Source organism: Triticum urartu, chromosome 7, assembly GCF_003073215.2.
Source record: "Triticum urartu cultivar G1812 chromosome 7, Tu2.1, whole genome shotgun sequence".
Classification (NCBI taxonomy): Eukaryota; Viridiplantae; Streptophyta; class Magnoliopsida; order Poales; family Poaceae; genus Triticum; species Triticum urartu.
Genome location: NC_053028.1, coordinates 277496232 through 277519797, shown reverse-complemented (window position 1 = coordinate 277519797; position 23566 = coordinate 277496232). Strand labels below are relative to the sequence as shown.

Here is a 23566-nt window from a genome sequence, read left to right as displayed (position 1 = left end):
ATCATTGTCACGATGATTTTAATTGTGCTACCTGGTCCTTATTCTCGGAGCATAAATTTACGACGATAGCTAAGCTTACGTCGAATTTCCTCGTCATACCCTTTCACCTTAAACAACAAGCTTGAGTTCGAGTTTGTGTCTTAACTGTGGTTCCAATAACCTCTTGCTTCATCATTCTTTTGACTTGATGCCATCACTGGTCGATTACATCTTGAAATCTCTCGACAAATGTGTAGTGATCATCATCAGCATTCGGAGCTCTTCCAGGATATCAATTGAATTCATGATGAGAAATACCATCCTTGCCCATGATGATTTGTGTTGTCATCGACCACTTTATTGCCTTCCCTCCAACACAAACTTGTTCGTGTTCTGTGTTATACCTTGAGTTCCTTGCTATCCAACATTTGTTCTTCTTTACCTTGGAGTATTACCATCGGTTATGTCAAGAATGTTGAGATAATTGCCCCCAACTATGAAGTCTTGATATTGTAATACTTCTCACCACCACCATTCTTTCTTGGTCCCCGTGTTGTTTCAAACCAGAATACCGACAATTAAACTATGATGTGTGAATTCAAAACTTCTAGCGACCCTATTGCTTTGAAGTTAATGGTCAACAGTTCGTTCTTAGACCATTGGTTATCGAACCACCATTCTAACATTGATCATGCTACTTAAGCCCATATTTCGGGTGCACCTTTCAACCAATGTTTAACTGTGTATGTTTTTCTCGAGCATACATCATTATATCATTTGATCTGACTAATGTTATCTCCTTGTTCAATAATTGTGGAAATCCATCTTTTGAAAATCTCAATGATTTGTCGCTGAGTCCATCAACCACCTCCTCACCCTCTCCTTGGTTTAATGATGAACTCTTGTTGTGGAACTCGCTTCCATAGTTCAATTCTCAAGAATCTTACAATGTCATCTCGACAATTTGTGTTGCACCTTTCTTCTCAGGCATCCTAAGTCTAAGTTATCCTGACACCAATCGGATTTGAACCTCGGTCAGATATGATGGTTGGAACATATTTCTAAGAGTTAAAACATTGGTCTCTATGTGACTCGGTACGGTGATGTCGTGCCTAGCACACCTGGCCGGAGGCCCTATTGTTATAGATTCCTTTTTCAGCAAGGTCATCCATTCTTCCATGAGGAAATTGTAATACTTATTCTACAAATTATTCCTGATGGATCCTTTGTGTTTCCAAAGTCTGATCTTCACCTGATGACCATGTCAATGCTATCTCAAAGCATGTCTGTGGTACTCTGATCATTGATAAGAACATTTTGAAGCACCATGCTAAATTCGTTTATCAATTATTCAAACACTGTTGTTTGGGTAATGTCATGAACTTCCTCTCCCCCTTACCTAAATGGTTTTCTACGTTATATCCTGTCATGGATATCATGCTCTACTTGTCCTTGGGAAGGATATACCCATGGGATATGTGTTCCAACACATTTTCCTTTCCATTGTTCTGTCTAATCTGATAATGATATATTCCTTTCCATTGTTTGGTTTAACCTTTCTGGTGATCTATATGATCTAAGCAGTAATATTTTCCTGCTTACGAAAACACCTCGGTGTACCACCTTATCAGTCAGACCCTGTTACTATTGTTGATGACATTCCGGTAACCACCGATGGACGAGAACTTTGCCTATTGGTCCGCCTCATTTCAATGAGCAGGAAAATGGTTCTCCTTGTCCCTCACCCTTGGTACCGACGTTGTTGCTGACATATAACTGACAGGCTACCCTCTGACATGCCTCACTTGCATGATCGTGCAAGACATCACCGCCTTCCTACTTTTAACCCACATGGTGAGCCCATAACCCACAGTTCCGCAGGATCGAAACCTGACTCTCATGTACACCACCTGTTCCCAAGGTTGTTCCTCGCGCTTGACTTCATATGCAATTCACGGACCACCTGTCTGGTGATCTATTCTGGTATGGGACGCAATACCTATTCTCATTGCCCTGAAACCCTTTCACCTTCTGATTAGGCATCGAACGATTGCCTATCCATTTGAAACTTCTCATGGTACCTTCTTACTTTGCTCTCGATATCTTCTTAAGATTCAATTCGAGAGATACTTATGCTTCTTCCCAGAGTTAACAGTCTGATGCTCGATCTTGTTAGAATCCATCCTTATAGAGTTTTCCCTTCTTACCCTTTCGTAATTACGGTGGAGTTCCTGAAGAAAGGATGCCGACTTCATCATGATGACCTGAAGAAGAGAAATGAAGACATCAACATAGTGGATCGACCGCTCCGAGAAGAGCAACCAAGATCGAGTGCGCTCGTTATAATTTCGTAACCAAATCCCTTCCCCGCACTTCCCCTCTTAAATCTCGGGACGAGATTTATTGTAGTGGAGGAGAATTGTGACGCCCGGATAATTAAGCTACAGTAATTCCACGCTAATGATGCCACGTCACCTCGATTACTGTTGTTGATCTCGCTTTAGTTCAAAAACCGATTCAAATTCAAATTTGGATTAAAGCCAAACATCAAAGTTTTGAAACATTAAAACTAAAATGTTCGGGTGGTTCCAAATAATTCATAAGTGAATATGGTGAAGAAACCACTCTATCAAAAAATGTTTAACTATTCAAGATAAATAAAACTCTAGGTAAAACAATCAATTAAATACCTTTTGTATTATATAAAATTCTAAACTATTTTGTTCTGGGTAAAACCTTTTGTGATAGTGGGTTTAGTGGCAATGCTAAATTAGGAGTTGAAATTATATTTTTACAAAATTAATATAAATTGAAGAGTAAAAAGGAAACAAATAAATAAAGGGAAAACTAAACCAAAAGAATAAATGAATAAAACGAAACCCCTGATGGGCCCCGGCCCACCAGGCCACAACCTAGGCCGGCCCACCTCCCACATCGGCCTACATAACCCACCCCAAACCCTAACCTAGCCGATCCCCTCTCTCTCACTCCCTCCTCGGTCAACTCTTCCACCCCCGATCCCGATCCGGATCGGGGCGACGACCCCGCCGATGCCGACGCACGGAGGCCTTCCCTCGCCGGAGCCACTGCCGTCGCCGTGCTCCTCCATCCCCTCGCCTCGTCGCTCACTGCCCGACGCCGCATGTCGCCCGGCCCCGCCGCCGTCGCACCTCGCCGCGACGCCGCCGCCTCCACCTCGTCATCTACCCCGCCGGCCTGCCTCCTGCTCCGCCGCGTCGTCCCCGCCATGGACCTCCCCGACCTCTCCCTCGACCGGCTTCCCCCAAGCCACGGCGCCCGTCGTCCCTCCAACGCGGGTGAGGCCCCCGGCCTCTCCTCTCTCCCCCGCCCGCGGTCACCGTGTCGTGCCCGTGCTCCCGTTGCGTCCTGGCCACCCTGGACACTCCCTGGTCGTGCCCCCGTGCGTGCCAGCTCGCGCATTGCCGCAGCCCTCGCCTCGCTCGCCGTTGCTAGCGCCTACCGCTGCCGCTGAAGATTGCTGTTGCGCTGATGCTTGCTGCAGCTGCTGCCGCTCACTGCCGTCCTTGCCGCCGAGCGCCGCTCGTCGACGCCCTCCGCGTGAGACCGCGCCCCCATGCTACGCTGCTTCCACCCAGCTGCGCCGCTGCTTCCGCATCAGTTGCTCTGCCTAGCCCCGCTGGAGCTCCGCTCCAGAGCCCGCCTCCGACCGTTGCTAGCGCCGGCAGCGGCGCCCCAACCACCCCTCCTCGCCAGCTTTGCCCCCCACCCCGCCCCCCTGCTCACTCCTGCTCGCGGCCGCGCTGACCAGCCGGCCTCGCCGCGCCCTGGCCTCGGCCAGTGGCTACGTGCGGGCTGTGGCCGCCGGCCACTATCGCTGGGCCCGGTCCAATAATTTGGGGGCTAATCCCCATTAACTTAACCCCCACCTAATTAGTCTTTGGCCCAATGACGAACGGGGCCCATGCCCCTGTGCTATTTATAACAAAAAAAGAAACAAAAAGTAATAATAATAAAATATTAATCAATTAATTAATTAACTTAATTAATTTTGATTAATTAAGCTAATCAACTAATTAAACTAATTAAACTGTTAATTAATTAATTAATTAATCAGTCAATGATAGTGGGGCCCACCCATAATTAATTCTAATTAGATTAATTAAATTTGAATAATTAACATGTGTCTCTGACCAATGGGACCCACTTGTCAGGTTGACCAGTCAACCCCTGTTGACTGCTGACGTCAGCATGACATCATGCTGATGTCATAAATTCATTTTCGAATTAATTTAAATAATTAATTAAATTCCAGAAATTAATAAAATCTTTAGAAAATCATATCTTTTAATCTGTAACTCGGATTAAATTATTTTCAACATGAAAGTTACTCAGAACGACGAGACGAACCTGGATACGCAACCCGTTCGTCCGCCAAACATCCCTAGCATACCAAACACGCAACTTTCCCCCTCCGGTTCATCTGTCCGAAAACGCGAAACACCGGGAATACTTTCCCGGATGTTTTCCCCCTTCACCGGTACCACCTCGTACCGCGTTAGGGCACACCTAGCATCACGCTTTGTCATGTCATGCATCGTCATGCATTTGTTTGCATTATATTTATTGTTTCTTCCCCCTCTTCTCTCGCTAGACACCGAGACCGACGCCGCTGCTACCCAGTACGACTACGGAGTTGACGACCACTCTCTCTTGCCAGAGCAACTAGGCAAGCCCTCCCCTTGATCACCAGATATCGCCTACTCTCCTCTATACTGCTTGCATTAGAGTAGTGTAGCATGGTACTGCTTTCCGTTAATCCTACCCTGATGCATAGCCTGTCCTTGCTACTACTGTTGTTACCTTTACCTGCAATCCTAATGCTTAGTATAGGATGCTAGTTTATCATCAGTGGCCCTACATTCTTGTCCGTCTGCCATGCTATACTATCGGGCCATGATCACTCGGGAGGTGATCACGGGTATATACTATATACTTTATATATGATACATGTGGTGAACAAAGACGGGTCGGCTCGTAGGAGTACCCGCGAGTGGGACTTTGAGGCGGAGCAACATGGCAGGTTGAGACCACCTAGGAGAGAGGTGGGCCTGGCCCTGGTGGGCGTTCGTGGTTATTTCAAGATAACACGTTTAACGAGATCTTGGTATTTGACCTGAGTCTGGCCACTGGCCTATACGCACTAACCATCTACGCGGGGACATTTATGGGCACTCGACGTCGTGGTATCAGCCGAAGCCTTCGTGACGTCAGCAACTGAGCGGCGCGCGCCGGATTGGACTGGAACGCCTGCTAGGCTAGGTCTGCTTCCGGCCGCCCACGCAATGTGCAGGTGTGCTAAGGGCGATGGGCCCAGACCCCTGGGCGGTTAGGTTTAGACCGGCGTGCTGACCTCTCTGTTGGTCTAGGTGGGGCTGCGACGTGTTGATCTTCCGAGGCCGGGCATGACCCAGAAAAGTGTGTCCGGATAAAGGGGATCGAGCGTGTTGGGAAATGTGGTGCACCCCTGCAGGGAAGTTAAACTATTCGAATAGCCGTGATCTTTGGTAACAGGAAGACTTGGAGTTGTACATTGACCTTATGACAGCTAGAACCGGATACTTAATAAAACACACCCTTCCAAGTGCCAGATACAACCGGTGATCACTCTCTCACAGGGCGAGGAGGGGAGGATCAATGGTTAGGGTTTTGCTATGCGATGTTACTTGGTGAACTTACCATCTACTCTCTTCTCCTGCTGCAAGATGGTTACCAGAAGCGTAGTCTTCGAAAGGACTAGCTATCCCCCCTTATTCCGGCATTCTGCAGTTCAGTCCACATATGATAGCCTTATTCCAGTTGATACCAATGCATTCATATGTAATGTAGCTCCTTGTTTGCGAGTACTTTGGATGAGTACTCATGGTTGCTTTCTCCCTCTTTTCCCCTTTCCCTTCTACCCGATTGCTGCGACCAGACGTTGGAGTCCAGGAGCCAGACGCCATCGTCGACGACGACTACTACTACTCGGGAGGTGCCTACTACTACGTGCAGCCCGCTGACGGCGACCAGGAGTAGTTAGGAGGATCCCAGGCAGGAGGCCTGCGCCTCTTTCGATCTGTATCCCTGTTTGTGCTAGCCTTCTTAAGGCAAACTTGTCTAACTTATGTCTGTACTCAGATATTGTTGCTTCCGCTGACTCGTCTATGATCGAGCTCTTGTATTCGAGCCCTCGAGGCCCCTGGCTTGTAATATGATGCTTGTATGACTTATTTTATTTGTAGAGTTGTGTTGTGATATCTTCTCGTGAGTCCCTGATCTTGATCGTACACGTTTGCGTGTATGATTAGTGTACGATTGAATCGGGGGCGTCACACATAGGCCCTAACAACTCGGTAGATGTGTTCAAACACATGTCGTTGCATCTGAAATTGACGATGGAAATAGGTTTCAATTAGCGCATCAAGGGCAAAGTAGTCAACGTACAACATCATATGTCCCTTGCCTCTGTTAGTTCAACACCCGATGTCTCTTCGATTAAGCCTTGAAGTTTAGAACATGCTCCATGTCTTCAAGAATCGCGCTCATCATCGTCGTTTCATCGTCTGACAAGGATGAATCCATAAACTCGGCGTAGAAGTACTCCTCATCTGAATCCACTGTGTTAGCTTCAAAGTAAACAATGAGACCGTAAAAAAAATGGCTATGGCATCTCGCCGAACACTTGCCATGCATGGTGTCCATCACGGACGACGTCGGCAAGGGAGGAGGGTACCTAGGCGGTGGCCGGATCGGGGGTGGAAAGGCGGCGTAGGCAAAGTTGTGCGAGTGCATCACCCGTCATCCTCCAATGGCGGGGTAGGACCTCCATGAGTGAGTAGGACAGCCACGACGAGCGTGGAGGCGGAGACGTTGGCGGGGGCATAGAATAACTGACGCGGCTGGCAGCATGCGTGAAGGCGCATCCATGACAAAACCTCAGCTTCGTTCCGGAGCGTCGGAGCGTTAATGTAGTAAACGCCTGGAGTTGCCAGGAGACGGGGTGACGCCGAAGTCGAAGGTGAAGCTTGGGCAACATGTGGGGTGGATAGAGGCCGCTACGGGGTTTCGGATCCGGTCGCAGCTACAGGACCGGAGGTCAGACAGAGAAGATCTAGGTGGCAGCGCGCCTGATGTCAAGCAAGTTGTGAGAGCCCCATCCTCCTGCCAGTGATTAGTTTTTTAGTAGTTTTTACTGGTATATGTACTCCTTTCGTTCATAAATATAAAATGCTCTAACTCTTTTGTAAATCAAATGCATATAGACATGTTTGATTTAGACTGTATGTACTCCCTCCCTTGTTTACGAATGTTGATTTAGTACTATGAATGTTGATATTTTTTTCTATAAGTTTGGTTAAATTAGAGATACTTTAACTTTAAACAAAACTTATATTGAGACTAAAAAGAATTGGAGGGAGTACTTCGTATAGATTCGCGAGCAGCCGTCCGTGACTATGGGCCAGTTCTTTTCAGCGATTCTACCAGAATCACCCCCCCCCCCCCCCCCCAGTTTCTTCTAGAATCACCACTTCATATGTTTTTTACAATCCTAGCTAATTAGATCTTAATTAAATAGGATTATAAAAAAAATGAAATGGCGATTCTGTCAGAAGCTAGTGAGGGGGTGATTCTGAGAAAATCGCCGAAAAAAACTGGCCCTATGTATCGGGAGGATTGCCATCCCAATTTGAAGTTTTTTCCTTGGAAGTTTTAACCATCATCATCATTGACTATGACAACTTAAGATCCTCGCCGTCCGTGACTATGCATATCGTGGCGAGATGTTTGAAACGGAACGCAAGACGAGCGTTGCCGTCTCGCGGAGACGCGGACTTCAAACTTGCCGGCCGGCAAGGTAGAAGCAGCCGTCCTGCTCACGGCAAGTAAAGCATTGGATTGCATTGCAAGTACATATCGGCGCCATCTCGTCGGTTTCTTGCACAGCTGCGCCATGGATTTAATATTCTCGACGAGGTGTTGGCATGGACTGGTTTTCCGCCACCTCAACTGCAAGCAGGGAGACGAATCCTACTGCATCATCTGATGTGCACGGCAGGTTAAGTTTGCCGTTTCATCAGGGGCAGCTGGGCGTTCTGATCTCATAAATAAAATGGAAGAGCATATCGTGCCCATACTCTTTAACACCACGGGATTTATAATGTATGGCGGGTAATAAAAGATGCCTTAAAAGATTACCACCACCAAACCTTGCCAAAAATGTTGAAATCATTGAAGCTGTTAGAGCAACTCCAACGGGCCGACCCAAACGGACGTCGATTTTGTCCGCTTTTTGTCCGTTTGGGTCAGTCAGACGGACACGGATGCCCGCTTCCGCATTTGGGTCGGCATCTGCGCCCAACGCTGGCCTGCGACCCATTTAGACGGCGCCAAAAAAAATGAACGCATGCATATTTAAAAAAAGGAAAACTACATTAATTAAACATTAAAGCCGGCCACGAAGGCCAGCGAGAGTCCACGCGTCCACATTTGTATTTTAAAAAATAAAAACAGCCTAAACTACGAGGCGGCGCGCTGCCCTAGGCGGCGGCGTCGTCGTCCTCGGGGTCCGTGAGTTCGATGAGCGTCGGCGCCGGCCCGGCCCAGGCGAACATCGTGTTCCAGAGCGCTGCCATGTCGGGCTGTGCCGGCGCAGGCAGTGCCGGAGCGGGGGGCTGTGCGGCCGCCTGTGCAGCCGCGGCCTGGCGCGCCTCCTCCTCGGCCTCGCGCGCCTCCTCCTCGAGGTCGCGTTCGAGCATCTCCTCGTACTCGCCTTGCCGGCGCTCCTCTGCCAGCCGGCGCTGGCGCCACATCTCGAGGTAGGTCTGCTCCTGCGCCGGCGTCGCCCCCAGCCAGACCGGTGGTGCGGACACCCACTCGCGCACCACTCCATTCCAGGAGAAGCGCGCGATGGGCTCGGGCTCGGGCTGCGGCTCCAGCTTGATGGGGGACGGCGGGGCCACCAGCGGCACCATGTTGTCGCCCGCCGCGGAGAGGGCAAGGGCTTCCGCCATTGCCTTTCGCCTCCGCCGCCTCCGCTCTGCGCCGTTCGTCCTCTTCGCTCTCACGGTAGACGGCCGCAAGGGCCGCCTGGTCCTCCTCGCGGACGACCAACGGCGTTGGCCTCCGGTCAACCTCGCGCACGCCCCGGCGCCTCGCCTCCTCGTGCTCGAAGGCGAACCACCTCGCCCAGTTGGGCGAGTCGGTTGCGTAGGCGGAGTCGCGGCGCTGCTCCGCCGTCAGCAGCGCCCGCCAGGGCCGCACCTCCTCCGCGTGAGCACGAGCCGACCGCGGCGCCGCCGGCACTGGGATCCTATCTGGATCCAGATGCCAGTCGTGCGGCAGCGTCACGTCGGGATACGGCAGCGGCTGGCGGTTCTGCCAGTGCCACTCCGCCTGGTGCACTAGCACGTTGACGCGCTGCCTCTGCCGGCGAGGCGCCGGCGGAGGTGGGAGAAACTCGGAGGGGAAAGGGGTGGCGGGGGACTTGCCCTTGGCCTTGCTGCCGCTGGCGCCGGAGAAGAGGCCCATCGTCGATGTGGTTGCGATGGCTAGGGTTTGCCAGCGACGAGGGAGCAAGGGTGGGCAGATGGGGACGGCTAGTTTGGATGAGGACGATCCCGCCGCACGGTCGGCTTAAAAAAGAACGAGCGCCGTTGCTGATGCGTGGGCCCATCGTCATAAATTAAGCTGACCGTGTGGGCAGCGGGTAGTTGGACGACCGCCATGTGGGGATGCGGCGAACAGCGAGAAGGCGCGCGAAGCGTCCGTTCGGCGTCCGCGCCGACGCATTTGAGACGCAAATTTGGGCCGCAAATGCGTCGGCGCGGACACGATTTGGGTTTGGGTCGGCGTGTTGGGCCGCCATTTTTGTCCGCGCCGACCCAAACGGAGCAGACGGACGAAATGGGTCGGCCCTTTGGAGTTGCTCTTAGTGATGAAACTGTGGAGTATTGACAAAAGATTGAACTAGGAAAAATTGCACTGACAGATAAAACTAAGCAAAATCACACCTTTTCTCAGTGAAACAAGACGAATCCCGCCGATGACCAACCTATAGCCTGAACAACAACTCTTCAGTTTCATTGACGGCACTGCGAATTCAGCAGAATCCACGCCAGCCCATACAAAAACTGGAGATGTTGGCTCAGCTGGAACCAATGCTCAGAGCTGCAACACCAAGATCAACACAAATGAAAGAGAACATGACCATCGAAAAGCGAGTATCTCATGGCCTCCCCAATCCGAAACTGGGATGACTGAGCATGTAAGGAGGCAAGTACTTGAAAACTAGTCTGGATAAATAGTCAGCTATAGATAGTATTCTCAACAGCCTACATTTCACGACCAAGAGTCTCTGGTACAATTTTCACCAAACAGTTTATAACTGAAAAAGAAAAGGCAAACAAGACTCTTGAATCCATCCCACATGGGAAGAGCGAAGGTTGGGCGCCAGAAGCAGAGCCACTGTTCAACAGTAAGACACAGCACCAAACAGATGAGTTGTCCATCATGATGCAGATTTTACACCACCCCAGAAGGAAGTCGCAGCACTAGTTGTCCACCAGCAAGACTGCACAACAACAATTCACTGGTTAACACATGTTAAACGGTTTGCCAAAGTGATAGCAGATGCTAAGATTATGTACCTCTTCACATAGTAGTAGCAGAAATCTGCAAGGATGAACGTCTGGACGATTTCAGAGAGGAGAACCATCGATGGCCAAAAGCCATAGCCCAGAGCAGTCAATAATCTGCCACGAGTATCCAAGACCTAAAAAGGCGAGTACCATTACTTGGTTTAGATGGACCCACACAGTCATGAATGAATTCTGCAACATGGATATAGTCTACTATATTTTCAAACCCCATGGATAAGCATGCTATTATTCCATGCATTAAAAGTAACATATTTCTTAAACAATGATGCAGCCAAGTGTGCAGACACTGAGAAGATACCGATACCATCCAACATGCAACTAGGTAAAATTATGATTTCCTAGGATATGTTAAATCAGGCATGAACATGGGTGGTCATGATGGCAACAAATGGAAAATTTACCTCAATAAAAACATTTGATTATGTGAACTTCTACTTAATGGTGTAAACAGTAAACATCAGTGAGAGATACCATTTTATTTTATGTGTAGTAAAACTATGTTTTCACTGTTCTGCTTTGTTCACCAAAGTATCTGGACTTTCTACCACTCTTTTGGAATATTTCATTATGTGTCGTCAGAAGGCAGTTTGTATTGGCGCTTTGGCGTAACAGAGACTAAAATTGCACATTTTAAATAAGAAAAAGATAGAGTAAAGAACCTGAAGGACCCAGTGTGCACAGCTAAGGAACCTTGCCACTCCCAATGCAAACACATAATGAGCTGTGAATGGTTCAACAATCTGCTCAAAAACATATCTTAAAGTTAGATAAATTTGACCGTTCAATTCTGCATCCAAGGGCCTATGTATGTTTTAACAGTTACCTTTGTATTCTGCATCAAGCGCAACTGGGGCAGCACTGAAACAGCTTCCAAGTAAACACAGAAGGCCCAGCAGATCCTATTGATCATGATATGTGATGTCGAAGGATGAGCAATAAATGCCAGCACACAACATGGTACAACCTGGACAGTAAGTCTAGTGAGTTGGTATTGGCGGCAATAAGAGGAAGTTCACAAGATAAACAGATTAACATGCAAAACTAGCTACCACAAGGGGCAAAGATACAACTCTTTCTAAAAGTGATACTGACATCTTGTGGACCTACAACATACAACCAGGAAATAAGACTCCCTAATCAACTAATGTCTAATGGCCTAAATCCTCACAGTTTTATAGTTTATAGATGTTGAATTCTTACCACGTAGTACAATGCAAAATTGTCCTTGTCCAGCATATAAGTTGACCTCAGTCTGAACCGAATCATGTAAATGACAAAAAGAGTAGCTACTAGTGTAGCTGAATCCAGTATTGTATGGATGTCATACTCCATAACAAAGCTGCAGTACAACCTAACGGCCAGGAACAGTGCTGTCAAATCCTGAGACTTGAGTGAAAGTCCTGCGAGAATTTAAGAAAGAGGGGAAGTTAGAGCATGTATATAGATTACAAAGCAATTGTCACGATCAAACTACACCAAAGAAAAAATAAGCAAGTTTATCACACTGATATGGCAGTTAGTGTGTTTTATTACAGCAGATCAGTCATCTGTATGCACTTCACTATCAGTAGAGACCCAGTTTCTTGTTAATGAAAACATGGTACATAGATTCCATTATGTAAGAAACTTTATTACTCCCTCCGATCCGAATTAAATGACGCAACCTCTATACAATGTAAAGTACCAGAGATATGTGAGAAGGCAGATTCTGTGACCATACAAATTATCCATGTGCATAGCTGTATACAAAATTTTCAGAGCTTGAGCATAGAAATTTCCTTGTATCTTGTATCAGGTGATGAAACAGAAACCTAATCATAACATTCAAACAGCTAAAAGACAGGCAGCAATATGAGCAGCAGACACACTAAGAAAAACCGAAATCCTTTAGTGACATGCAGAAAAAAAAGAGGAGTGGTTCATGTTTCTTAATAGCCACAGTTACCTAAACCCCAGCAGCAAACATAAGAGCAGATCAACTAAAAATTCCTAGCTCACTGTCTAGAAGAAGGAAGATGCTGCTGCTTTGGCTTCCGTTTCTAGCTCTGCTTGAGCTGCTTCGTTTCACGAAGAAAACATGCATCTTAAACAGACGAAGAACAAAGGAGCTCACTTTCCGCAAAGAAAACATGCATCTTAAACAGGCGAAGAACAAAAGGGGCACACATATGTTCCTAATAAGGATCAGAAACACAAATTACAAGAATGGAATGATGCTGATGTTGTATGAACAACATGTTTGTTGGTTCTTCTTCTCATGCAAATAGTACCATCCACGGACCCTTTTTTCATCAAAATAGCATCTAGGGACAAAGTCATTCCAACAAATAAAGCAGGAAAGTTTCTTACGAACAGCAAGTCCATGAGAGAGACAGGTGTTCCAGTAGGGACTGGACTGAAGCGCCAAGAGATGAAATGGTCCAAACAAACACTTTATGCACTATCACATACACCATACTGATCAGAACAATCTGCTAGAATCTTATGGAACCACATTCATAGAACGAGCATACAGCATGAATTGCCTGCATTTCGCAGCAGGGCCTCTAAAGTACACAGATGCAGCTACAGACACGCGAACGGGGCAGGGCAGTTGGATGGAACAGGAACATGCTTTTTGCTCACTTTGCACACATTCAGCGAAATGACCACACAAGAATTTCAGCGTTCCCCAAATCAGCATGTACGGAGTAGTAATATTCCACTTCCTTGCAATGCACCACGCAGCGTAAGTCGCAGACAGTGTCCAAGTAACAGTTACCTCTCATAGCAAAACAGTGGATTAATAATTTCATATGCCTCACCCCCACAAAAGAACAGAAGTACCTAGGTCCGAGGATAAATCAGGTTCATGATTCCAAAAGGAAAGAAAAAAATCCATATGTTTTCAGCACAAAGGTGACCCAGAAAGGAAGGAACTTTGGAAAAATCAGATCAGACCGCGGTGAAGTGAAGCTAGCTGGACGGATCGAGAGGATAGCTTTGGGGAAAGAGGGGGCAACAGAAGAGAAGAGAGCGAACCAGCGCAGGTCTTCTCCTTGGTGAGCTTGTAGATGAGCACGGCGATGCCGAGCGCGTGCGCGGCCTCGGCGGCGACGAAGAGGTTGTCGTGGTCGTGGACGATGAAGCGGATGAAGACGAGCGCGGTCATGCCCGCGACGACGGCGAGGAAGGCCTTGACCTTGGGCGGCTGCCTCCGCACCCAGCTGAGCACGACCGCCATCGGCCTCCGCGGCGCCCTCATCTCGGAGCTCCTCCCCGCTGCTCTGCTAGACTGCTACCGGCGGCGAGAGAGCACGATCGGAGAAGGGCTTGTGTTGGGTGCCCGTGCAGCGCGTGCGGTGCGGCGTGAGCGGTCTGGGTCTGGGTCTGGCCTTTGGTTTTGCAGGAGAGGAGGATGGATGGGTGCGGTACTGATACTGTGGTGGTGGAGTAAAGGCCCGGACGGGTCGGGCTGGGTTTGGTGCAGCTGCAACCGTTTCGTGTCGTCGCCTCGGGAGATCAGGCAGGTTACCTTTTTTTTTTGAGGCAGGTTGCTAGTATATGGAAACGTAGGATAAATGCGATGCTTATCTTTGCTTTGATGAGTCACCGCTTCATAGCAGATTTTGGTAGTATTATAACTCGCCTCCTTTTTCCAATTAATGGATAGATAGATAGGCAATAGAATAAACGCAATTAATCCGTATTTGCATTTGAGGATATGCTTCCTACTGGTGCGAGTTTGGTTCGCGTAGGTGGGGGGTCCGGCGTGGCGAGTGGGTCGGTCGATTCGATGGGAGTAGGCCGGGTTAAGCCATCTGACCGATCTACCTGAACCGATCGGCTGAGCTGAACGATCCGGTGTGTTGACTTGAGCGTGTTGGAATTGTTAATGCGCCCCGAGGACCTAGCGCGGAGTGGGGAGGGCGCGACGACGGCGACTCGCACCGCACGGAGGCCTCGAGGACCGACCTCGTGGAGTGGAGTGCGGAGCCTGGCGAGACGGCGACCTCCACCAATGGATGAGCTAGTACAAAACTCCAACGCGCTGTCTGTCATCCGGGGCCCGGTTCTTGGCCAGCTTGCCGCGGATTGTCGTACGTATACGTAGCCGTGCCGGACGGGCCGGTGTACCGCACCACCCGCCTCATCGCGCCGTGTGAAGGGGGAGGCGCGTCGCCGTCGGCCGCGGCACCAGTGTGCCATGCCGTGCCCAGCGCGGCTCGCTGTGGACAGCCGAAGACAATGAGCGTTTTTTACTTGCTGCGTCTCGTCCATTCTCGCAGTGTGCCGCCAGCCTCTGTTTAGTGGCCCAATTTCAGCGTTGCGCCGATTGCTGTTCCTGTGCAGCAGTTTCGTGGCTGATTAAATGTTCTAGAAAAAATTTCTCAATAAAATGTTCTACAGATTACAACCTTTTTAGACACATGTGGTTCGGCACAAATGCTATGCAATTCCTATTCGGTGCTTCAGGCGCCGCATATAGTTTGTTTTGCAAATGGCGCACAACTCCCAGCGCGCACCTGCATAGAAAATAGGCCGACCCATGCCCATGTACACCATCAGGCTTTATGAGGATTCTAGAAGTTTCCTGCCGGTTTTGTGAAACTTCTAAAAGCTTTTGACCGAGTTTTCTTAGTTTTTTTTTCCTTTTTATGTTTCGTTTTCCATTCTCTCATTTTCCCATTTTCGTGAACTTTTTTTTTCAGTTTGTAAAAAATCCCAAACATATTTCAAATTCATGAACCACTTTTCAAACTCATGAACTGTTTTCAAATTTGTGAACCTTTTCTTTTAAATTACTAAACATTTTTTTATTCGCAATTTTTTCTTTCAAATTTGTGACCTTTTTTTGTATTCATGAACTTGTTTCAAATTCGTCAACTTTTTTTCAATTTCATGATTTTTTAAATAGCGAATTTGTGCAAATTCATGAACTTTTTTTTGCAAACTCGTGATCTTTTTCAAGTTTGTGAACTTATTCTTTAAAATTCATGAACTTGTTTATATTCGTGAACTTTTCATTCAAATGCATGATCATTTTTCAATTCAGTGAACATTTTCTTATTCGTGAATTTTTTAAAAATCCGTGCCCTTATTAGTATTTCATGAACTTTTTGTACTTCGCCGGCATTTTCTAAAACCGTTAACTTTTCTCAGTTCACTATTTTTTTAATTCGTAAACTTTTTAAAATTCATGAACTTCTCAAACGCGTAGAAAAAAATTCATGAATACTAGAAAAGATTCATAAACGTGCAGCTGTTTCATGGCTGGTTAAATGTTCTAGAAAAAAATTCTCAAGAAAATGTTCTAGAGATTACAACTTTTCTAGAAACGTGCAGTTCGGCACAAATGTCACGCAATTCCTACTCGGCGCTTCAGGCGCCACATATAGGTAGTTTTGCAAATGGCGCATAACTCCCAGCGCGCACCTAAGGCGTCATCGTCATTGTGGCCGACAAGGTCGACAACAGGCTTCCGCCTGGAGCATCCCATCCTCCTCTTCTCCGCGTGGCCAGCCGCCGAGTCTGGCAACGCAGGCCTCCTTACCTAGCTTCCGGACCACAGTGAGCGTCCTCGTTACGTCCAGAAGAAGGCGTCCGAAGCCACAATCGCTTACCTCGAGCACCTACACATACCGGAGTCAGGAAGGACCTTGCCGCCGCCTGCACACAATCCCTCTCCGCCAACCACTACACTCAACCGCCACCACAACAGACCCCGCCGACCCCCCAGCCGCAGCCCCGATGACCTACGGCCGTGCGAGCCGCTGCCCAAGAAGCCAGATCTGAAGCAGAGGATCTGCCCAGATCAAGCAAGACAGCACACCCAGGCCACCATGCCGCCAGAGCGGTACGCTGTCCAGCACGTCTACATCGCTCCGTCGTGCCCCGTCGTAGCCATGGGACCGTCGGATGGGGTAGCCGCCGCCCCCAAGGAGCCAGATCTGGCGCCGAAGCTCCCATGGACAGCAGCGGCAGGTTCCTCGGGCGACCAGCCCCCCGTGTCTCTGTATCGTCCGCGCCGCTGCACTGTGCCACCGCTGGACGCACGCGAGTCTCCTCCGCCCGCGCCGCCGCACTGTGCCACCGCAGGTCGCGCGCGAATCCCTGCCGCCAGATCACGCCCTGCGCCGCCACGCCCGGACGAGAGGAAGGGAAACACCGTCCCTGCCGCCACCGCACGGGCTTTGCTCGGGGATGCCCTCACGTGGCGGCTGAAGGAGAATGGGGATGAGTGGTGGAGGAGTCGACATCGGCTAGGGTTTCTTCCGGGCCGCCCGCGCGGGAGCACACGGCTTGTACTAAAATTTCTATATATACATTTTTCATCGGATGGAGGGAGTATTGTTTTGGTATGTGTGATGTTACTTTATAAAATGAGTAACTAGCTATGTTGTTATATGTCTCCTTTTCATTATTAATTACTAACTATATTATATATTTTGTCTAGATAAATATGATGTTATCATCTATATTTATCAAGGAACACGGACGCGCGTGGTTCAGGCTAATTAGCGCGTACTGATCGGCTGGGTCACGCGCATGGTCAAATCTTCATCCAGCATACGAGGAAGTCCAATAAAATAAGTGTGTGGGCGTGTATACGAGCATCTATTATTATACTGTGCTCAAATATAAAAACTTCAAACTAATCTAGTCTATTATGCCAAGAATTATATAATATATCTCATAATGCGCCTGTCGCGTCATGGTTGCCACTCAGAATATGAAGGCACCTTCTGTGTGATTTTTTCTAATTTCTTCAAGTATCTATTCTCTTGCTCTTTGAGAAATACTACTACTCTTGTTTGTTCTGTGAATACGACGGATTGTGGTATTTGAGTTCTGATGTAATCTCATGCCCTCTCACTAAACCAACTACCCCGTGTGTCAGCCATTAGCCTGTCAGATTGAGTAGAATATTCCTTGAGTGGTTGGCATGCCACGGATACTGCTAAGGGCAGCAACGAGAAATTATTAATTTTTAGGGAAATGTTTTACGTCAGCGCGCCGGCCGAACGCTGGGCCGACTTCGTGCCTCGTCACGCACAACACCCACACACATATAGCCACGTCTCCCCCGACGTAGGCCCGTGCAAACCGCATCCAACCTTATTCATCCCTTTCCGGTTCATTCTCATCTTCCTCCTCTCGTTTCACCTCCACACGCTCCCTGCGACGTTCCCCCATAGCCCCGACATCCCTCCCATCTACAGCTGTTTCCTCGCTGCTCAGGGCGCCGACGGCGAGAAGTTACGGCGAGCACGTCAGTGACTACATCCCGGCATCAGCGGTGAGCTACTACCTCAACCGGCAGGCTTGACGATGGAGCACGCAAATGCTACAACTGGCTGGGGTGAGAGCTGCAACCACATACTGGTTTTGCTGGAACCAGTGATGGCGGAAAGCTGTGGGGGTTCACCTCGACGAGCCACGGAGGTCGCCATGGCAAGTTGGACTAGAGTTTGGCCGGGTGCTGCTGCAACCATGGACCAGGTTTGCTGGAACTGGCGGAGTGTTCTCCTGGAAGTATCCCCAAAAATTGCTTTCATCAGAGTTGTTCTTGCTGGACCAGCAAATTTTTGCTACAACCATATCTTTATTTTGCTAGAAGTAGCCCCAAAAATTGCTTCCATCGGAGTTTGTTCTTGCTGGACGAGTAAATTTTTGCTACAACCATATCTTTATTTTGCTAGAAGTAGCCCCAAAAATTGCTTCCATCGGAGTTCGTTCTTTTAATGGACCAACAATTTTTGCTACAACCGTGCCTTGTTTTGCTGGAACCACCTTTTTCAAATGATTCAATGGGGGCCTCCGCAGATAGCTCTTTTTTACAACCTTTTTTTTTCTTGCAGGCGTCGATGGCGAGCATCTGCGGCGAGTGTTGACGGCGAGGTCAAACGGGGGAGGGTGGATGATGTCGCTTGAAGCTACGTCGGTATTTTCCCAAAGAGGAAGGGATGATGCAGCACATCGGTGGTAGGTATTTCTCTCAGATATGAAACCAAGGTTATCGAACCAGTAGGAGAACCAAGCAACACAACGTAAACAACAGCTGCACACAAATAACAATTTCTCGCAACCCGATGTGTTAAAGGGGTTGTCAATTCCTTCTGGGGTACGGCGCCTCAAGATAGGCAAACGTACGTGAGGTAAATTTGTAGTATATTGATAGATCGAATGCCAAATAAATAAATATAAATAAATTGCAGCAAGGTATTTTTGGGTTTTTTGTTTAGTAGATCTGAAAATAAATGCAAAGAAAAATAGATTGCAAAGGTAAATAATATGAGAAAGAGACCCGGAGGCCGTAGGTTTCACTAGTGGCTTATCTCGAGGAAAATAGCAAATGGTGGGTGAACAAATTACTGTTGGGCAATTGATAGAACTTCAAATACTCATGACGATATCCAGGCAATGATCATTACATAGGAATCACGTCCAAAATTAGTATACCGACTCCTACCTGCATCTACTGCTATTACTCCATACATCGACCGCTATACAACATGTATCTAGTGTATTAAGTTCATGGAGAAACGGAGTAATGCAATAAGAACGATGACATGATGTAAACAAGATCTATCTATGTAGAGATAGACCCCATCATTTTATCCTTAGTAGCAACGATACATACATGTTGGTTCCCCTTCTATCACTGGGATCAAGCACCGTAAGATCGAACCCACTACAAAGCACCTCTTCCCATTGCAAGATAAAATAGATCAAGTTGGCCAAACAAAACTCAAATATCGGAGAAGAAATACGAGGCTATATGCAATCATGCATAAAAGAGATCAAAGAAACTCAATTACTTTCATAGATATAGAAAGATAGATCTGATCATAAACTCAAAGTTCATCGATCCCAACAAACACATCGCAAAAGAGTTACATCATATGGATCTCCAAGAGACCATTGTATTGAGAATCAAGAGAGGAAGATGAAGCCATCTAGCTACTAACTACGGACCCGAAGATCTACAAAGAACTACTCACGCATTATCGGAGAGGCACCAATGGAGGTGGTGAACCCCATCTGAGATGGTGTCTAGATTGGATCTGGTGGTTCTGGACTCTGCGGCGGCTGGATGAATATTTCGTCGACTCACCTAGGGTTTTGGGAATATTGGGGTATTTATAGAGCAAAGAGGCGGTCCGGGGGGCACCCGAGGTGGGCACAACCCACCAAGGCGCGCATGGGCCTCCTGGCGCGCCCTGGTGGGTTGTGCCTTCCTCAGGGCACCCCCCAGGCGCAGCCAGGGCCCGTTGTGTTCCTTTTGGCCCATAAAAAATTCTTCGTAAAGTTTCATGGCATTTGGACTCCGTTTGATATTGATTTTCTACGATGTAAAAAACATGGAAAAACAACAACTGGCACTTGGCACTATGTCAATGGGTTAGTAACAAAAAATGGTATAAAATGACTATAAAATGATTATAAAACATCCAAGATTGATAATATAATAGCATGGAACAATCAAAAATTATAGATACGTTGGAGATGTATCAGCATCCCCAAGCTTAACTCCTACTCGTCCTCGAGTAGGGAAGTGATAAAAAACAGAATTTTTGATGTGGAATGCTGCCTAACATGCCATATAATATTTCTTTCTTTATAGCATGGACATTTCGACTTCTATATTGTTCAAAGAAATAGTCTATTTTTGCTTAAATACTCAAGCATATTGTTCAAGCATATTGACAGCCGGATTATATCCTTTGGTCGGACTGTTGGATTATGAAGATACAAGATTGAAGACTTCGTCCCGTGTCCGGATGGGACTCTACTTGGCGTAGAAGGCAAGCTAGGAAATACGGATATATATATCTCCTCCTTTGTAACCGACCTTGTGTAACCCTAGCCCCCTCCGGTGTCTATATAAACCAGAGGGTTTTAGTCCGTAGGACAACATACAATCATACCATAGGCTAGCTTCTAGGGTTTAGCCTCTCCGATCTCGTGGTAGATCAACTCTTGTACTACTCATATTATCAAGAATAATCAATCAGGACGTAGGGTTTTACCTCCATCAAGAGGGCCCGAACCTGGGTAAAACATCGTGTCCCCTGCCTCCTGTTACCATCCGCCTTAGACACACAGTTTGGGACCCCCTACCCGAGATCCGCCGGTTTTGACATCGACATTGCTGCTTTCATTGAGAGTTCATCTGTGACGTCGCCATAAGGAAGGATGCCTCATCTCGTTGTTAAAAACAACATTACCGCCGGCCGCCGGGGGAGCCCTGGCTGTCGGCCAAACTCTCCTGCTAGGCAGTTTCGTCATGACCGCCTGTTCGGCTGCTGCACCGACGATGACTTCTCGGGTCATCGAAAACAACCTCCACGTCGGCTCGGAATTCGCCGAGCAGATGGATCCAATGGAGCTCTCTTCCCTAAACGAGCTCTTGGATCGCATCGCCGCCTTGGGAGTCGCTATGGACTATGATCGGATTGGGCTTAAACCCGATCAAAGGGAGATTAACTCTCCATCGGTCACCCATCATGTTGCGGTGGTGGAGGAACAATGCGGCGATTCCTCCTCTATCTTGAGGACTAACTATGTCTGAATTCCTGAGCTCTCCAAGCCGGATACCCATTTACGGGAGGACATCACCCAAACCCTGAACCTAGATTCAGGCAACGGGCCAGACTCATCGGGCAACATCCCGGAATCCGAACTTCCAAGATCGGAAACTCCTCGGCCCCTGGGTCTCAGATCGGGTAGGGGTTCGGACTCAAAACCACCCACCCACCCAGACATAAACGATCTTTCCCACATCAGGCAAGAGCCCCATGAAACAGTACATCATTATTGGGCCAGATTCCTCCTTGTGATGAACAAGGTTAAGGACTGCCGCGAGGAAGATGCAGTCTCACTTTTCTGCAATAACTGCACAGACAAGGGAATCCTTAATGCCATAAGTCGCCGTGACATATCACGCTTCGCAGACTTGGCGTCCATAGTACGAAAGTACTGTGCGATGGAAAGTGCCTCGAAAACCGAAACGAAATTTTGGGATAATCCGGCTCCGAATATACACCCAGTCCGAGGTAAAAGGGTGCACTATCATAAGACACCGGAGTTAATTACAAAGAAGCAAAAACCCTCTACAGGGCATGGAACCGTATTGGAGGGATGGCTTAACGGACCCTGCAAAATTCATAGCACAGCGGATACCATACCAACGCACAGCCTTAGAGCATGTTGGATACTTCGGCAGGTGGCCAAAAGTGGTGAGGATCTTCTCATCCCAAATACCACAGAGCACCATCCCGTGGATAACAATACGGTATTAATAGTTTTTGAAACCTTCGCATCAAATAATAGGCGCAAGCGAACACTCCGCAGCCTCGCCGAAATCTGCCACGTAGCAGCAATGAATCCATGGAGTGACACGGCTATTACCTTCAATGCCAGTGACGAACCTAAATTCCGAACTGCTCGAGCACCAACTGCGCCGGTCCTCAGTCCAATTGTGGACGGCTTTCGACTCACCAAAGTACTCATGGACGGCGGCAGTGGATTAAACCTCATCTACGAGGAAACTCTTCAAAAAATGGAAATAGACTGGAACCGCATTGAGCAAAGCAGCACAACCTTCAGAGGAATCATCCCCAGTCGGGAAGCACGCTGTGCTGGGAAAATCACACTAGATGTGGTATTCGGCACGCCGGAGAACTATAGGTCCGAAGAAATTACATTCCAAGTGGCCCCGTTCAGTAGTGGATATCACGCCCTTCTAGGACGGGCGGCGTCCACGATCTTCCAAGCCATACCCCATTATGGGTACATGAAGCTCAAAATGCCCGGACCCAACGGAATCATCACTCTCGCTAGTGATCCGGACACAGCACTCCGCGCCAAAAATAAAACAGTCGCATTGGCCCTCGAAGCATTATCCGAAGCCCTTTCGGCCGAGGAATTAACTGCGCTACGCTCCATGGTGGATAGGGACGACATAATACTTGACAAGAGATCCAAGTCCACCTCATTTAAACCAGCGGATGAAATAGTCAAATTCCAAGTCCACCCAACGGACCCTACAAAAACAGCCTCCATCGGGGCACAGTTAAACCCCGCCGTGGACGCCGCACTACGTGATTTCCTGCGTGAAAATTGGGACATATTCGCCTGACACCCCTGAGACATGCCAGGAATCCCACGCAGGCTGGCCGAGCACAGCCTCAATATCCTAAAGGGATTCAAGCCGGTCAAGCAGGCTCTTCGGCGTTTCTCTGAACCTAAGAGACAAGCCATGGGAGAGGAACTAGCCAAGTTATTGGAGGTCGGATTCATTAGAGAAATAAAACACCTGGACTGGCTAGCAAACCTGGTGATGGTACCAAAGAAGGACAAATCCTGGCGCCTATGTGTCGATTTCAAGGACCTCAACAAGGCTTGCCCAAAGGATCCCTTCCCCCTCCCCCGCATTGATCGAATAATTGACGCTACCGCAGGACACGAGTCACTGTGTTTCCTCGACGCATACTACGGCTACCAGAAAATCAAGATGGCGGAGTCCGACCAAGATGCAACGGCATTTATAACACCATACGGCCCCTTCTGTTTCAACACAATGCCTTTTGGGCTCAAAAACACCGGCGCAACATATCAGCGCATGATCCAGACATGTCTGGAGAAACAGATCGGCAAAACAGTAGAGGCATACGTAGATGATGTGGTCGTTAAAACCAAACACGTCAACTCTCTGATAGATGACTTAAGGCTCATGTTCGACAACCTCCGAACATACGACATCAAGCTCAATCCGGAAAAATGCGTTTTCGGCATACCAGCAGGAAAGCTCCTGGGCTTCATTGTCTCCAGTAGAGGGACTGAAGCTAATCCGACCAAAATCCGAGCTCTGTCATAGTTGGCTATCCCAACGGACCTCAAACAAATCCAGAAACTAACTGGAT

The 23566-nt window shown here is 48.1% G+C and overlaps 2 protein-coding genes across 2 annotated transcripts; one reads left to right on the top strand and one right to left on the bottom strand.

The window, feature by feature from the left end:
- Window positions 1–10277: 10277 nt before the first annotated feature.
- Window positions 10278–14083, bottom strand: LOC125520724 (ER lumen protein-retaining receptor erd-2.2-like). Its single transcript, XM_048685714.1, has 6 exons — window positions 13680–14083; window positions 11859–12058; window positions 11482–11622; window positions 11318–11398; window positions 10647–10771; window positions 10278–10570 (listed from the first exon to the last, which is right to left on the bottom strand). Exons 1-6 carry the CDS (start codon window positions 13900–13902, stop codon window positions 10522–10524), a joined length of 819 nt encoding a protein of 272 aa, XP_048541671.1. The 5' UTR covers window positions 13903–14083; the 3' UTR covers window positions 10278–10521.
- Window positions 14084–15874: 1791 nt separating this feature from the next.
- On the top strand, window positions 15875–17363 carry LOC125521612 (actin cytoskeleton-regulatory complex protein pan1-like). The gene is made up of 2 exons (XM_048686671.1): window positions 15875–16996; window positions 17095–17363. The coding sequence occupies exons 1-2, from the start codon at window positions 16481–16483 to the stop codon at window positions 17167–17169; spliced, it is 591 nt and encodes a 196-aa protein (XP_048542628.1). The 5' UTR covers window positions 15875–16480; the 3' UTR covers window positions 17170–17363.
- The last annotated feature ends 6203 nt before the right edge of the window (window positions 17364–23566 follow it).